The following is a 16,652-nucleotide window of genomic DNA, read 5'->3' on the forward strand; positions in this document are numbered from 1 at the left end:
ACCTTAAATGTTGCACCTGAGATGAATGCCCCTGACTGTAGTCTACTTCCCTACTCCCTTACCATTGTTTCCACCCAAATAAACTTGCACTCAACTCCTTGGACCAGGGTCTGTTCTGAGGGAACCCAAACTATTTACAACAGATAGAATGATCAGGACTGGGGGCATAATTAGGTCTAAGGAGTGAAAGAGGAGTAGTTAAGGCTCACTGAGCGTTTTTTAATATTTAGAAGGCTGAATGGATGATGATGCCATTAAGTGAAATAAGGAAAGGAGAGAAAAACAGGTTTGAGGAATGATATGAGTTTGAGTTTGGAAGTATTACATTTAAGACACCTGCTTGATAGCATTTTAAAAAATATTTATTTATTTGGGGCTTCCCTGGTGGCGCAGTGGTTGAGAATCTGCCTGCCGATGCAGGGCACACGGGTTCGTGCCCTGGACCGGGAAGATCCCACATGCCGCGGAGCGGCTAGGCCCGTGAGCCATGGCTGCTGAGCCTGCGCGTCCGGAGCCTGTGCTCCGCAACGGGAGAGGCCACAACAATGAGAAGCCCGCGTACTGCAAAAAAAAAAAAAAAAAAAAAAAAAATTTATTTATTTGGCTGCATCGGGTCTTAGTTGCGGCATGCGGGATATTTAGTTGCGGCATTCGAACTCTTAGTTGTGGCATGTGGGATCTAGTTCCCTGACCAGGGATCGAACCCAGGCCCCCTGCATTGGGAGCGTGGAGTCTTAGCCACTGGACCACCAGGGAAGTCCCAATAGCATCTTTTTTTTTTTTTTTTTCTTTTTGTGGTATGTGGGCCTCTCACTGCCGTGGCCTCTCCCGCTGCGGAGCACAGGCTCCGGACGCGCAGGCCCAGCGGCCATGGCTCACGGGCCCAGCCGCTCCGCGGCATATGGGATCCTCCCAGACCGGGGCACGAACCCGTATCCCCTGCATCGGCAGGCGGACTCTCAACCACTTGCGCCACCAGGGAGGCCCCCAATAGCATCTTGATTAGTAAGACCGTCAGTCATATGTGAAAGAGTAGCCAATTATCCTTGAGGAAGGAGTTTCCCAGTATGAGAGAAATCATATATCGTTCTGATTTCTCAGACTCATAGAGGATAAGAAATGTCATTTACCTGGATTTCTTGTGAGTCTTGAACCCCTGGGTATTGATAGAAAGATACATTTGTAAGAGGATGCTAGTGGGGCTCACCCAATAATAGCTAAGAGAAGGGGAAAAAAAGGCTGAAAATAAACCCTTGTTGATGAACACTTACAAGTAGGGCTAAGAAAGAAGAGCCAGTGAAAGATACTGATAACTGCTGAGAATGGCAGGAGACTCCTGCAGCTGTGGACCTGCACATTGCTGGCCTGACTCCCACTACCAGCCGCTACAGCCGTGCACATGCCCACAGCAAGCCCCTATGGCCCCACAAGTGTACACCAACAGCCAAGGCACCCATAGCTACTGAAGGGCCTGGATTCAATGTGGACACCTGTCACTGGCTTGCATGGCTCTGCTTACCTGCAGTTAACCCTACAGTTGTGTACCTGCAAGACACCAGCCTCAGCTCCCGTCACTGGCCACCACTGCCCAGCATGTGCCTTCAGCTAGCCCCATTGTCACTCAAGGACACACTGACAGCCAGGGCCACTGCAGCTGCTTGTGCACCCCCAGTTGGCCCCAGCCCCTGCCACTGTGCCCCTGCAGCCAGTCCCCACAACTAGCCCTGCAGCCAAGTGTGTGCATACCACTGGCTCCGGACACCACCACTGCCTGGCCTGATCCCTAGACACTGGACTGGAAGTACTGCTAAAGACTTCAACAGCCCTTGAAGCCACTGTGGACTGCCTACAGCTCTCACCAAAGATTATGCAGTTGTTGACGTCATGGACCCCAGCTGCTGAGCCAACAAGACATCACGTCCCTCCCCATCATTCGGAGGTGTTACATGCCCTCACACTTTGCACCCTGCACCACTAGATCTAGGGTCACAGCATGTTCCAGCACGTGCCTGCCCACAGATGAAAGTCTTTCCATACCAAAGTCTGTCCATAAAGTCTGAAAGAGGTAACTGCTTCTTCAAATGCACAGATACCTACAAAAACTACAGGGATCACAAAACATAGGAGGAACATGACACTACCAAAGGAACACAGTAAACTTCCAGTAATGGGAAGTGGAGATTCACAAATTGCTTGATAAAGAATTCAAAATAATTGTTCTAAAGATGCTCAGAGAGCTACAAGAGAACACAGGTAAACAATTTAATGAAATAAGGGAAATGGTACAAGAATGAAATGATAAGTTCCACAAAGAGAAAACAAAAAAAGAGAACCAAACAGAAATTTTGGAGCTGAAGAATACAATGGCTGACATGAATAATTCAGTAGAGAGATTCAATACAAGACTAAACCAAGCAGAAGAAAGAATCGGTAAACTCAAACACAGATCATCTGAAAAGATTCAGCTGGTGAAGACAAAAAGAAAACAATGAAGGGGAACGAAGAAAGCCTGTGGGACTTCTGGGACACCATTAAGAGAAACAATCTGTACAATATGAGAGTCTGACGAAGGGGAGAAAGGGGCAGAAAGCTTTTTGAAAACTGCTGTCTGACCTAGACCACCGGCCTGCCATGAAAGTACAGTGGTGTGAGTGTGACCCCTCCAATCCACTGCCGCTGTCTCAACTTCTCCAAGGGATTAGAACAGCTCATACTCCCATCTTCAAGGCTCCTTCCTGGTCCATTAACTTTCTTCTTATTATATACTAAATGTGTGTGTGTGCAACCTCCACCATGCCCCCACAAATTAAGATGCAGAATCCTTAACAGCACCCCCCCCCAAAATAATGTCTGAGAACTTCACATATCTGAAGAGAGATTTGGACATCCAAGCTCATGAAGCTCATAGGTCTGCAAACAAATTCAACTCAAAGAGATCTTCTCCAAGACACATTGTAATAAAACTGTCAAAATCAAAGACAAAGAGAAAATCTTGAAAGAAGCAATAGAAAAGACGTTTGCCACTTACAAAGGAACCCCGTAAGACTATCAGAGGATTTCTCAGCAGAAACCTTACAGGCCAGGAGAGAGTAGGATGACCTATTCAAAGTGCTGAAAGGAAAGAAACCCCAAAAACCTGTCACTCAAGAATATTCTATCTGGCAAAGTGATCCTCAGAAATGAAAGAGAGAGGGACTTCCCTGGTGGTCCAGTGGTTAGGACTTTGCCTTCCAATGCAGGGGGGTGCAGGTTCGACCCCTGGTCGGGGAGCTAAGATCCTACATGTCTTGTGGCCAAAAAACCAAAACATAAAACAGAAGGAATATTGTAACAAATTCAATAAAGACTTTAAAAAAAGTGGTCCACATCAAAAAAATATTTTTAAAATTTAAATAAATAAGTAAAAAGAAATGAAAGAGAGATAAAATCTTTCCCACACAAATAAAAGCTGAGGGGAGCTCACCCCCACCAGAACTGTCTTACAAGAAATGCTAAAAGGTGTTCTTCAAGCTGAAATGAAAGGACACTAATTAGTAACATGAAAACACACTGGTAAGTGTAACTATACAGTCAAATTCGGAATATTCCAATACTGTAATATGGTGGTGTGTTAATCACTTACCTCTAGAATAAAGGTTAAGGACACAAGTATTAAAAATAACTATAGCTTTGCAAACAATAATTTGCTATTGGATATCCAATATAAAAAGATGTAAACTGTGGCATCAAAAATATAAGATGGGGGGAGGATATAAAAAGGTAGAGTTTTTGTATGTGATCGAAATTAAGTTGTCATCAGTTTAAGATAAACCATTGTATCTATAAGGTGTTTTATGTAAGCCTCATGGTAACCACAAAGCAATAACCTATAGTAGATGCACAAAAGATAAAGAGAATGGAATCAAAACATACCACTGCAGAAAATCATCAATTCACAAAGGAAGACAGTAAGACAGGAAGAAAGAAACAAAGGAATTACAAAACAGCCAGAAAACAATAAGATGACATTTAATTAGATGTTGATTAATAAAAGTTCTCACCTATCAATAAAATGGATTAAATTCTCCATCTAAATGCATAGAGTGGCTGGATGGATAAAAAAACCAAGACCCAACTATATGCTGCTTATAAGAGACTCACATCAGCTTTAAGGATACACATAGGCTCAAAGTGAAGGGATGGAAAAAGATATTCCAGGCAAGTGAAAACCGAAAGAGAGCAGAGATAGCTATACTTACATCAGACAAAATAGACTTTAAGCCAAAAACTGTAAGAGACAAAGGAAGTCATCGTTTAATGATAAAAGAGTCAATAAATCAAGAATTATGGGTTGCAGAATTAGAATATTAATTGAATTCAAATTCCAGCCAAGTGGGCCTCCCTGGTGGCGCAAGTGGTTGAGAGTCCGCCTGCCGATGCAGGGGATACGGGTTCGTGCCCCGGTCTGGGAGGATCCCATGTGCCGCGGAGCGGCTGGGCCCGTGAGCCATGGCCGCTGAGCCTGCGCGTCCGGAGCCTGCGCGTCCGGAGCCTGTGCTCCGCAACGGGGGAGGCCACGACAGTGAGAGGCCCGCATACCGCAAAAAAAAAAAAAAAAAAAAAAAAAAAAAAAAATTCCAGCCAAGTTATTCATGTCAAAATTGAGGGACTGATTGGGAAAGAGTACCCTGAAATTTGGAATGGGGACATTTAGTTGGACTAGGAGACTGATAATCTCAAACTTCTGAGTCACTTTGAGCCTTTTTTGACAGTGAAAGCAGTTTGTCCTCTTGTATTTGTGAAGACTATCCTCTTAATTGAAAATTTTGTAATAATCTCATCTGGGGCAACTGCCTTGCAAGAGGATGCCCATTTTCCTCAAGACTCACCACAACCACCTCTTACTTATAGTAGACGCATAACTCAAATCAGGTCTTTTTATTTTCTCATTAAACTTTGTTTCAATGGGTCTCAAAATTCTGTGACAGATTTTTGGTCAAGTTGTTTCCATAAAAAAGTACTGATTTTAGGGCTTTCCTGATGGCGCAGTGGTTGAGAGTCCACCTGCTGATGCAGGGGACACAGGTTTGTGCCCCGGTCCGGGAAGATCCCACATGCCACGGAGCGGCTGGGCCCATGAGCCATGGCCGCTGAGCCTGTGTGTCCGGAGCCTGTGCTCCGAGACGGGAGAGGCCACAACAGTGAGAGGCCCGCATACCGCAAAAAAAAAAAAAAAAAAAAAAAGTACTGATTTTAAAAGCTAACTTAAAACTGCCACACATATCACATAACCCAGCAATCCCACTCCTGGGCATATACCTGGAGAAAATAATAATTCAAAAAGATACATGCACCCCAGTGTTCATTGCAGCACTATTTACGATACCCAGGACATGGAAGCAACTAAATGTCCATCAACAGAGGAATGGATACAGAAGATGTGGTACATATATACAATGGAATATTACTCAGCTATAAAAAAGAACAAAGTAATGCCATTTGCAGCAACATGGATGGACCTAGAGATTGTCATACTGAGTGAAGTAAGTCAGAAACAGAAAGACAAATATCATATAATATCACTTATATGTGGAATCTAAAAAAAGGGTACAAATGAACTTGTTTACAAAACAGAAGTAGAGTCACAGATGTAGAAAACAAACTTATGGTTACCAGGGAATGAGGGTGGGGAGGGATAAATTGGGAGATTGGGATTGACATATACACACTACGATATATAAAACTGATAACTAATAAGAACCTGCTGTATAGCACAGAGAACTCTACTCAATACTCTGTAATGGCCTACATGGGAAAAGAATCTAAAAAAAAAGAGTGGATATAGGTATATGTATAACTGATTCACTGTGCTGTACACCTGAAACTAACACAACATTGTAAATGAACTATACTCCAATAAAAATTAAAAAATGAAAAATAAAATAAAATAAAGGAAAAACTGCCACACATAAAACAAATGGTTGACAAAATATTCTCCTTTCCTTCTGAAGGTTTTGTGATGCAGTCTTTTACTATTAAATGGCCAATTGAAGTGAACAGTCCTAAGACCGTTCTTCCACCACTGATTAAGACTGGGGTGGCAGGTATTGGGGATAACATTCATGTAGCCTTCTGAGCTTTCTGGGCAGACTTGATAACCTTGCCAGCTGCAGCTGCCTTTGCCCACTTTTTTTTTTTTTTTTTTGTCCACTACTTTGATGACACCCACAGCAATCGTCTGTCTCATGTCACGAATAGCAAAATGACTCAGAGGAGGATAGTCAGAGAAGCTCTCAACACACATGGGCTTGCCAGGAACTATATCAATGATGGCAGCATCACCAGATTTCAAGAATTTGGGGCCACCTTCCAGCTTTTTCCCAGAACGATGATCAATCTTCTTCAGCTCAGCAAACTTGCAAGCAATGTGAGCTGTGTGACAATCCAGCACAGGTGCATATTCAGCACTGATTTGGCCTGGTTGGTTCAAGATAATCACCTGAGCTGTGAAGCCCACTGCCTCCATCGGTGGGTCATTTTTGCTGTCACCAGCCACACTGCCACAACAAACATCTTTGACAGACACGTTCTTGACACTGAAGCCCATATTGACCCCAGGAAGGGCTTCACTCAAAGCTTCGTGGTGCATTTCAATAGACTTCACTTCAGTTTTAACACTGACTGGAGCAAAGGTGACCACCATGACCGGTTTGAGAACACCAGTCTCCACTCGACCCACAGGGACAATACCAATACCACCAATTTTGTAGACATACTGGAGTGGCACATGCAAAGGCTTGTCAGTCGGACATGCTGGTGGCAGGATGCAATCCAGAGCTTCAAGCAGCATGGTTCCACTGGCATTGTCATTTTTATGGGTGACTTTCTATCCCTTGAACCAAAGCAGGTTAGCACTTGGCTCCAGCATGGTGCCACCATTCCACCCAGAAACTGGCACAAATGTTACTGTGTCGGGGTGGTAGCCAACTTTCTGAATGTAGGTGCTGACTTCCTAAACAATTTCCTCTCAGCTCTTCTGGCTGTAGAGTGGCTCAGTGGAATCCATTTTGTTAGTGCCAGCAATTAGTTCTTTCACACTCAGAGTATAAGCCAGAAGAGCATACTCATGGGTCTGCCCATTCTTGGGGATACTTACTGGCTTCAAATTCATCAGTGCCAGCAGCATCAATCAGAACAGCACAATCAGCCTGAGATGCACCTGTAATCATGTTTTTGATAAAGTCTCTGTGTCCTGGGACATCAATTATGGTCACATAGTACTTGCTGGTCTCGAATTTCCACAGGGAGATATCAATGGTGATAGCATACTCACATTCAGCTTTCAGTTTGTCCAAGATCCAGGCATACTTGAAGGAGCCCTTTCCCATCTCAGCAGCCTCCTTCTTGAACTTTTCGATGGTTCTTTTGTTGATCCCACCACATTTATAGATCAGATGGCCAGTAGTGGTAGACTTGCCCAGATCTACATGTCCACAGTGATGTTGATGTGAGGCTTCTCCTTTCCCATTGTGGCTTAGATTTAGTGGTAGTTTTCATGACACCTGTGTCCTGGTGGCAAACCCATTGCGAAAAAAGCTAAAATCAGATCTTAAAATGCTCCAGCAGGGCAAATACAAAGTCTAACCAAGTGGAAATAGATTTTATGGCAAAATATTTTCATTATTTTCTTGTTTAGTGGCAGAAGCCCAGGGAACAGACATGAGTATATTATAAGGGAGTTAAAGGAAGGAGCACAAAATATAATACTGGGTTGGCTGGAATTTATTGATATGGGTACCCGTATCAGAAATTAAGGATTTAATGTATTAGCACCTACAGCTGGAAGTGACACTCACTATTTACTGGGTAAGTTCACTGAAACTTGGACTCCATAGTGGCCTATGTTTAATTAAGTGGAGATACTGGAACTTCCCTGGATAATGTAAAAGGAATCCAAAGTCTTAGGGATATGGGAATGTTGGAGTAGATTTATCACATTTTGACTTGCATATCCACTCCCCACAAGTATATTCTCCAAGAGAACTTGGGGGGTGTCCCTTTACTAAAGCACTGAAAGATACATTAGTGAGTGGGAGTACTTATATCCTTGAAAAGCTCTATGTTGGCTTTCTTCTGTAGGAAATTCATGATGGGATGACCCATTTCAGGCAGCAGAAGCCAGATGTCAGTGTTTACCACCAAAGACAAGGCGGGCACATTTACCATAAAGAGAAGTAGAGATACAGTGGTAATCAGATTATTTTTGACATTCAGCTAAATGATTATGGTGGTGCCAGGATTAAAATAGATGGGCAGCCTAATAAAGTATTGATCATCTACACATAATATTTAAAAATCTATATATGATAGTCAAAAATATGACTTTAGTCACCATAGTGGAGAGTTCTGACCTCTCTCACCCAGTTTCCATAGCTGAGCCTCTTAATTGAAAGGGCAGGCTGGATCCCCTTAAGGAAGGATTCTGCAGCACTGCCATAGCATATACTGAAAATCTTCCTCCAAGTCTTCTCCACAGAGACCTTAGGCCATTTCCTAAAATGACTGTGTAATGAGGAAAAAGATTAATATTCAGGTATTTCAGGGACTTCTAAACATTGGCATTAATTGGTGTTAATTTCTGGGGACCCAAATACATTCCACCAGTTGAAGTGGGGCCTGTATTGGACAGGTGAGAGATGCAGTCTTAACTGGTTTGTGTTTTGCTTTTTTAAATTTATTTATTTATTTTTGGCTGCATTGGGTCTTCATTGCTGTGCACGGGTTTTCTCTAGTTGTGAGCCGGGGCTACTCTTCCTTGTGGTGCACAGGCTTCTCGTTGTGGAGCACGGACTCCAGGTGTGCCGGCTTCAGTAGTTGTGGCGCACAGGCTTAGATGCTCCCCAGCATGAGGGATCTTCCTGGACAAGGGATTGAACCCATGTCCCCTGCATTGGCAGGCAGATTCTTAACCACTGTGCCACCAGGGAAGTCCCCTTAACTCAAGTTTGAATCACAGTGGGCAGAGTAGGCCCATAGAACACTCCGCGGTGATTTCACCAGCTCCTGGATGTATAATTAGAATAGATACCTGGTAACTGGCAGAATTTCCATATTGGTTCTTTGATCCTGGAATAAGGACAATGAAAAGCCAAGTTGAAGCCCTTGGGAACTCCCCTTCCACCTCCCCCATACACCAGAAGAGTAAACAAAAATTATTGCTTCCTTGGGATGGCAGAATGGGGGATTACAGAGATTAGTGACACCAATAAAGGTTTAAAAGAAGCAGGAGTAGGGCTTCCCTGGTGGGGCGTGGTTGAGAGTCTGCCTGCCGATGCAGGGGACGTGGGTTCGTGCCCCGGTCCGGGGCAGCTGCGGAGCGGCTGGGCCCGTGAGCCATGGCCGCTGAGCCTGTGCATCTGGAGCCTGCGCGTCTGGAGCCTGTGCTCCGCAACAGGAGAGGCCACAACAGTGAGAGGCCCGCATATCGAAAAAAAAAAAAAAGAAGCAGGAGTGATGAACTCTATCTCTCGCCAATTTAATTCACCTGTTAGGCCTGTGAAGAAGGCAGATAGATCTTGGAGAATGAGCGTGGTTGATTATAAATTTAATCAGGTGATGCCTCCAATTGCAGCTGCTCTTCCATATGTAGTAACTTTACTGGAGCAAATCAACACAGCCCGTGCCAATTGGTATGCAGGTAGTGATCCAGCAAATGCTTATTTCTCCATACAAATTGGCAAGAAACACCAGAAGCAATTTGCTTTTACTTGGCAGGGCCAACAATATAACTTCACAGTCTTGCCCCATGGCTACATCAATTTTCCTGCTCTCTGCCATAATATAGTCCACAGAGATACTGAGCATCTTCACCTTCCAATCAGCATTAAGTTGGTCCAGTTCATTGATGACATTATGCTGATTGCATCGGGGAGCAAAAGGAGCGAGGTCTTTAACTGTCTTCATGAAATATATGCAAAACCAGCGGATGGAAGATAAATTCCACTTCTGGTATCAATTTCTACATCAGCCAAGTGCCAGTTACTAAATTATTTTCTCAGCTCCAAATTCACCCTTTTGTACTTTTCTTTCATGCTGGAGCTGGAGTACGAAAACCACATTACTTTGCCTTGCCAGCTGGCTCTGTTAAGCTCTGCTAATTGGGGGCATCAGATGGAGACCACAAGGCTGAGGAAGGACAAGAGACTTGTTCCTTCCTGTCTACCTCATGACTGCTTCCTGTGGTGTTTTGGTCCCAGTGTGCTTCACTCCAGCTATGCTTCTTTAACCTGGCAGCAGCAGCTGAAACCAGTTTGCAGTTTTTCTACAGTTTTGTAGTTTTCATTGACATCAGCCAGCCAGTGTTCCTGCTGCAGAGGTCTGGGCCCCAGACTGCTGGGTCCCATGGAGCCCCCCATCTAAGCTCAGAGACAGCAACGGCAGCCAGGCAGTATCTTCTTCTCAGAGACCTGAGTTTCAGCTCTGTGGTGTCACTCCTCCAAGTTTGTAATTTTTTCCCTTTAATTCCTTTGTTTAGGTTGTTTTTCAGCTCTAAAGGTAATAAAAACAGTTGCTACCTCTGTCACACCTTAGATTTCTCTTTTCAGTTTTTCATTCACCTACTTAACTTCATACCTAGTTAACAATTCTTGTTAAATTATCTGTTCAAATAACTGGTGTGAATTTTATCTCCTATCTGGACACTGACTATCAATAAAGTTAGTATAAGATTATTAAAATTTAAGAAAAATTACAACCAGGTAGAGGCAATACATGACTCAATCATACTCCACTCACTCTTAGCTATTTTATATTCTATCTCTATATATTTCTACTTGTTTTATTATTCGTAACTAGTCATTTCAAATGTAAGGGGTTGGATTATAACGAATGATTTCCCCCCCCACACATTTTAACAAGCTTAGCTATACAGTCTTTTAAGTGACATACTTCATTTGGTCTGTGATCAATGAGTTACAGACGTACTGCAAGATAGTTATCTATTCAGCCCTAGGAGTGGCCTGAAAGGACTATGGTGGTTGGTGCCTCTACATAATTCACCCATGGCCAGAAGCAGTTTGACTTAAGGATTCTCAAGGAGCAACCCAAAGAATCAGAGTCTGATGATCTGTCCTAGTGTGCCCCATGGTCCCACAGGAGGCAAGCACAATGGAGGATTTGCTTTATTAAAGCAAGTATCCTCTAATAAAGAAGCAAAGCCAAGGAATGTTCCATCTCCAAGACATCACTTTCAGAGGCCAGTTGCAGTGTGTATTGCTGCTCATCATAAACATTGAACCTTGGAGCTGCTGGAGGAGTGCATGCTCCAGGTACTCAAGGAGCAGGACTCAGAGCCTAAGGTGTGGCCAGGAAAGGCAGGGAAGTCTGCCAGATACTCCTCATGGACTCAGCTCTTAATCTCTCTTCATATATATTGAATTCTTCCCTTTGTTTATGGCTGATGTGCCCTTTTAGTTACATCCAAGTTAGCTGCGGAATTATTGCTCTCGTAACACAGTCCTACCCTGCAAACTGGAGTTTTGTTATTATTTTGTAAAATATACTTAATACAAAAAAGTTTAAGTGGATTCTAAATCCAGTCATGCTATCATAAGATATTACCATATTACATTTTCTAGTGGGAAAAAAGTAAGAGCGACTGGAGTCACACATAATTTATACTTGCAAATTTTGAATAGTTGTGAAAATTATTTTAAATTTATCACCTACTTGTATGAACTAAATTCGCATCAATAATGACTACTAATTGATCACTGTTAAACTGTCTTGTTCAGAAATTACATGCAGTCATTTCAGTCATAAAGCCCTACATAGAAAATGTCATGTTTATAGAGGCAATCTCGGGTTTTTCATTAAATTTTTGAGACTTTATTTGGAAGCTTATAAAATTCAATATTTAATATCACCCTTAAATATGTTTGTTATTTTTCTCATTATAATTATAAAAAGAAAATAACTTTTTTCACCAAGCCCCATATTGTTGCCTCCAAATCCCCTCTAATTTATCCCAGTGTGCTGAACAATATCATTTCTATGGATGTCATGATATGAAAAAAGGTTGAGAAGCACTGCTTTAACCTTTAAACCAGGATTCTTAACCTGGGACTCCTTAATGGATTTCAGTGTGTGTGTGAAATATGTAAATATATCTTTCTGGAGAGATGGCTAACCGTTTTCATCAGGTTCTCAAAGCTTAAGAACCAGCTGATCTCAGAAATTTCAAAAGCTCCCTTATAATTTCACCTTGAAGAAGTGATAACACCAGTTAAGGGTTAAATGAACTCCAATGGCACAAGGAAGCCTCCATTATCACAGGTGGGAAGAAGAAAGGTGCTCTAAATAGAGCTAGGAGAACTTTTCTCTTTGGCTCCCTCTTTTGGGAATCCTGTTCTTGGCCTCTTCTCGAATTCAGCTAGCATATTATGACACCTCTTCCCTCAGATCACCAGAAGACCAAGTAGGAAGCAGGGTGGAGCCCAGGAAAGAATGGGTATAAATGGCGCAGAGAGCATAGATTGCAAATGCTCACATGTGATCCAGATCAGTTCACAACGTGGCTATACTGGGATCTGTAGGCAAAGCCTGAAATCCAATATCATAAAGCGTACATTTATTTGCCCAGACCGTCTCTGTGTTTCTAAAGCACTTTGTACATATCTAGACTTCTCATATATATGTGTATGTGTATGTGTGTGTATGTGCGTGTGTGTGTGTGTGTGTGTGTGTACTTCTGGGGCCTAGCAGAGGTGACTGAAGCAACAGTACCACTAAACCTTACTGTAATTATTTGATGAGCTTTTTCCTGCTAACAAGTTATGAGGGGTAGATAGACTTTTGTTTTTAAAACAGTGACTAGTGTATAATACACCCTTGGTATTTTCTCAATTAATGGTGAATAAATCAATGAACATGCACCAACAATTTCCAAATCTTACTTTCCTTAAAAGGCATATGCCAGGAAGAGGTATTTCTCCTGTAAATAAATTAACTTTCTGTTACAAGCCTTATGTGAATTTGGGTACCTTACAATCCCAATTTTGACCAGGATTTTATCACCTCAGATGTGACGAATAATGATGTTCTATACCTACATACAAATGAGACATGTCTTGACCACTAATCTACTTCTCCTACTGTTAAGAAAAGGCATGGAATCATGTATTTTTCATTCTTTTTTATTACCTTTCTGCTTGATGCTATTTTCTACACATAGGATACACTCAGCAAAAGCTCACTGAACTTGGAACAAACTTATGAGAATAATAAAGTTATCTTAATTACATATGGGGCTTTACAGTTTATATTGCACTTTACATTTTTTTCTCATTTGATCACAGGAATCCTGTGAGTTAGAGCTCCGTTGCAGAAATGAAGAAACTAAAGCTCGAAAAGTTTAAGCCATTTGCTCAAGGTTTTACAGAGCTAGAACTAGAAGCCAGGTCTCTGATTCCTAGGGTAGTGCTCTTGCCCACTGTACAATTATCCTACACTGTAAGATTATCATCTTCCAAAAGAATTTAAGATTATGTTGCTACATAAAAGTAGATAATCAGCGTTGCTGTCCCTGAGTCAGTAAGAAAATTAACATATAAGTACATTACTAAGACCTATTGCTTTGAATAATACTTTTCTCTAGAATGATACTTTGGTTTATAAATCACGTTTCATTTATTTGCCTTCATTCAGCTTTCAGCTATGTATAATTCTTGCCTACGCATACAGCCTCCTGTTTGGTCTCCTAAGCTTTGGTTCAAAGTTCTTACTTCTGAACTTTGTCTTCTCTTTTCCTGTTTACTAAGTAGCTCTGGGAAAAACACAGTCAGATTGTTTTATCTGTGAACCATACATCTTTGTTTAATTTTGTCTCGCAGGCACTCTTGACCACCACCAGGGGGCAAAAGCCTACCAGCTAGCTTCTCTGCAGTACATTCCACATAGGACTGTACAGTACAGGGACCCTCAGTGTCTGATGCTTGATGGAACCTCCCTGCTAATTATTTCAACCACAGGGCCCCAAGGAGACAACAAAGGCTCAGCACAGAGGGCTCTAGTGGCACTTAACCATAAAGCGGCCAGAAAGAGCTCACGACAGCTCTGTCAGTTTAAAAGAAGCAATAAGATCCAAGAGGGTCAGCGATAAGGCGGTGCGTTAATAACTGCAAACTCCTGAATGTGTGTGTTTTACAGCTTTGATATGTATGGTAGTATTTACCAGCACATCCACTCAAATTGAGAAACAGCCTTGTCAACTCTCTTGCCCTGTGTAATCAATCAATGGCATTTGCATAGTGCGATTGCCCCCCACCTTCAATCTTGATTTTTCATTACATTCTTGGCTTATGCTCAGCTGATGATTTATCTTTTAGAAAACGATTTCTTTAAAATATTTAATCGGCATTCCGCATGTGTCTATGAAATAATGACGAATAAAGACGAAGGAGAGGAAACCCCTAGGAGCAAATCCTGTTTAGCCAAGAGAACTTCTTGCCAGCAGGAAGCAAATGGGAGGTAAATAGCAGGCTGGACCCTTCCAACTCCGTGAGCCCAGCTTTCTCGGCCTCCCAGGCTCGCTTGGCCGCTCTGCACCTCACGAATAATGAATGAGTCCTAAGACAGGGGCCAGGATAATAGAGGAAGCACGAGGGTACCATAAAGACTCCCGGGGTATAAAATTACAAATCTTTCTTACTTTCAAAAAGTCTCATCCTAAAACATAGAGTCGGAGACGGAAGGGTGGGAAAGCTCAAAAAAAGCCTCCCCGACAGCCGGGTCAAAGGGAGGGTCTCTAGCCCAGTAAGCCCCACCCACGCTCAGAGAAAGCGTTTGAAACCCCGCGGCGCCCTTTCCCATCCGGAAACACGTTTGCCTCAGGATTTTTACCTCAGTTTCTTCTCACGAAGGTGGGTTAAGCTGTGCACCCCACCTCAGAAAATGGTCGTCCTTCAGGAGTGGGGGCTCCAGCGACGCTCAGCTCCGAGACCCCGCCCCCCAACCCACTCCACAGCCCCCGGCGCAGCCAAACTGCGTGATTCCAGAGGCAAGGAGGAAACCCGGGAGGGGGCGGCGGCCCTTGGCGCACGCACCCGGCCGGCTTCCGGCAACTCAAGGGTTACGGCCAGGCGGCGGCGCGCGCCGAGGGGAGAGGCGGTTGCTGACAGGTGGCGCCTGCGCACTGGGAGCGCTCATTGTGCCCCGCAGCTGCCGAATCGCCCGCCCGCCCGCCCGCCAGCCGCCAGTTCAGCGCGTCAGTCTGCGAGAGTCCGGTGGTGGGTGCGGAGCCTGCTGCCGTTCGCGCGGTCTCCTCCTCCTCCTCCTCCTCCCCGCCCCCCTCATCCCCACCCCACACCCCTTGCCTCATCCCGGCTCCGTCACCCTCCCGCCCCCCACACTCAGGACAAGAATGCCCTGCCCGGAACAGCCCAGCAGCGCCTAGATGGCTTTGGTCACGGTCCAGCGGTCGCCTACCCCCAGCACTACCTCCAGCCCCTGCGCCTCGGTGAGTCTTTCCCGGCAGCCGCTCTGCTCGCTTCTGTCACTGCGGCTCCGCTTTGCCTCAGCGGGTCCCGCCGAGCGCCACTGCGCACGCGCCGCGTCGCTTCCCAGGCCTGGGCACTCGGCTGCCGCGAACCCCCCACACCCCCCCATCTTAAAGACGAGCTGCAGGAACTACAGAACGTTGATTTGTGCCCCCATCACTCTGAGCACCTAGCGCCTCACAGTCCTCGCCCCGAACCCCCCTGTGGCATGCCTTCCTCTGGCTTGAGCACTTCCTTTCGGGAATGAGTCATTCTTGCTTTTCACCCTCCCCCTTCCTTTACCCTCTGTTGCTCTGCTGCGGGGAGAGGACCCTGGGACTCCTGCGTTGCCCCATACACACACCCACATCCCCTTACCCGCGCCCATTTCAGGGACCCGTTCCGTATTCGCACAATGCACGCCCTTCGGGCTCTCCGGGTGTCTTTCTTCACCCTGGTCACTCGCTGTCTTTTTGTGCCCTGTCCATTGGGCTTCATTGGACGGCTGAACGGTAGTTACTCCTTGCTTTCTCCCCTCCTCCCCTCCCTCAAAGGGTGGCCGTGGTCTCTGCTCTTTGGATCTCTTACCTCTGTGAGGTCCCGAAGCATCTGGCGCTGCTTGATGACCAGTGCCAATTCATTTACATCTCACAGACATTTATGCCTTACACTCATTGCTCATGATCGTTCTTGTTCTTGGGTCGTGTTTGTATGGCTCGTTACTTCAGATGCCTGTGCCAATGAAGCGTGCTTCCAGAAGGAAAATACCCAGTAACCAGCCTTTTCCTGCTGGGCCCTTCTTTCCCTTCGCCCCACCCCCACTCCTTTACGCTCCATTCTTTTAGGCTTTTTTTTTTTCCTGAAAATATTTATTTTTTTAAATAAAATATTGTACCAGTGGGGGGAAATGGGATCTTTAAAAAAAAAACTAGATGTTTTAGAGGGAATAAGTGGAATGAATATATGAGAAATTGGAAAAACCATTTTGAACTTCCTTCAGAACAGTAATTTAAAAAACTGTGTTGGTGGATGTAGTGGTTTCAACTTGCAAAAACGTATTCAGTAAACGCTGTACTACCTTCCACTGTAAAAATTCGGGTTACTCTTCATATGTATATGTTAACTGAGGTGTGTGTGAAT

The 16,652-nt window shown here is 44.2% G+C and overlaps 2 protein-coding genes and 1 pseudogene across 4 annotated transcripts in view; 1 reads left to right on the forward strand and 2 right to left on the reverse strand.

The window, feature by feature from the left end:
- EFCAB5 (EF-hand calcium binding domain 5) overlaps positions 1–15,602 on the reverse strand; it is a 124,808-nt gene extending 109,206 nt beyond the window's left edge. The window contains 1 exon segment of the mRNA XM_060082985.1: positions 15,475–15,602. The gene's annotated coding sequence lies outside the window, so the exon portion shown is untranslated.
- On the reverse strand, positions 6,100–7,507 carry LOC132479247 (elongation factor 1-alpha 1-like; annotated as a pseudogene).
- SSH2 (slingshot protein phosphatase 2) overlaps positions 15,210–16,652 on the forward strand; it is a 244,035-nt gene continuing 242,592 nt past the window's right edge. The window contains exons 1-2 of one of the 3 annotated variants that reach the window (XM_060082986.1): positions 15,210–15,263; positions 15,391–15,493. In XM_060082986.1, coding sequence (XP_059938969.1) covers positions 15,431–15,493 — 63 coding nt within the window. In that variant the 5' untranslated portion in view covers positions 15,210–15,263; positions 15,391–15,430. Of the gene's footprint in view, positions 15,494–16,652 lie in introns of all 3 variants that reach the window. The other 2 variants (XM_060082988.1, XM_060082990.1) reach the window with 2 other exon arrangements.

The sequence above is a fragment of the Mesoplodon densirostris genome, chromosome 18 (genome assembly GCF_025265405.1).
Source record: "Mesoplodon densirostris isolate mMesDen1 chromosome 18, mMesDen1 primary haplotype, whole genome shotgun sequence".
Taxonomy (NCBI): Eukaryota; Metazoa; Chordata; class Mammalia; order Artiodactyla; family Ziphiidae; genus Mesoplodon; species Mesoplodon densirostris.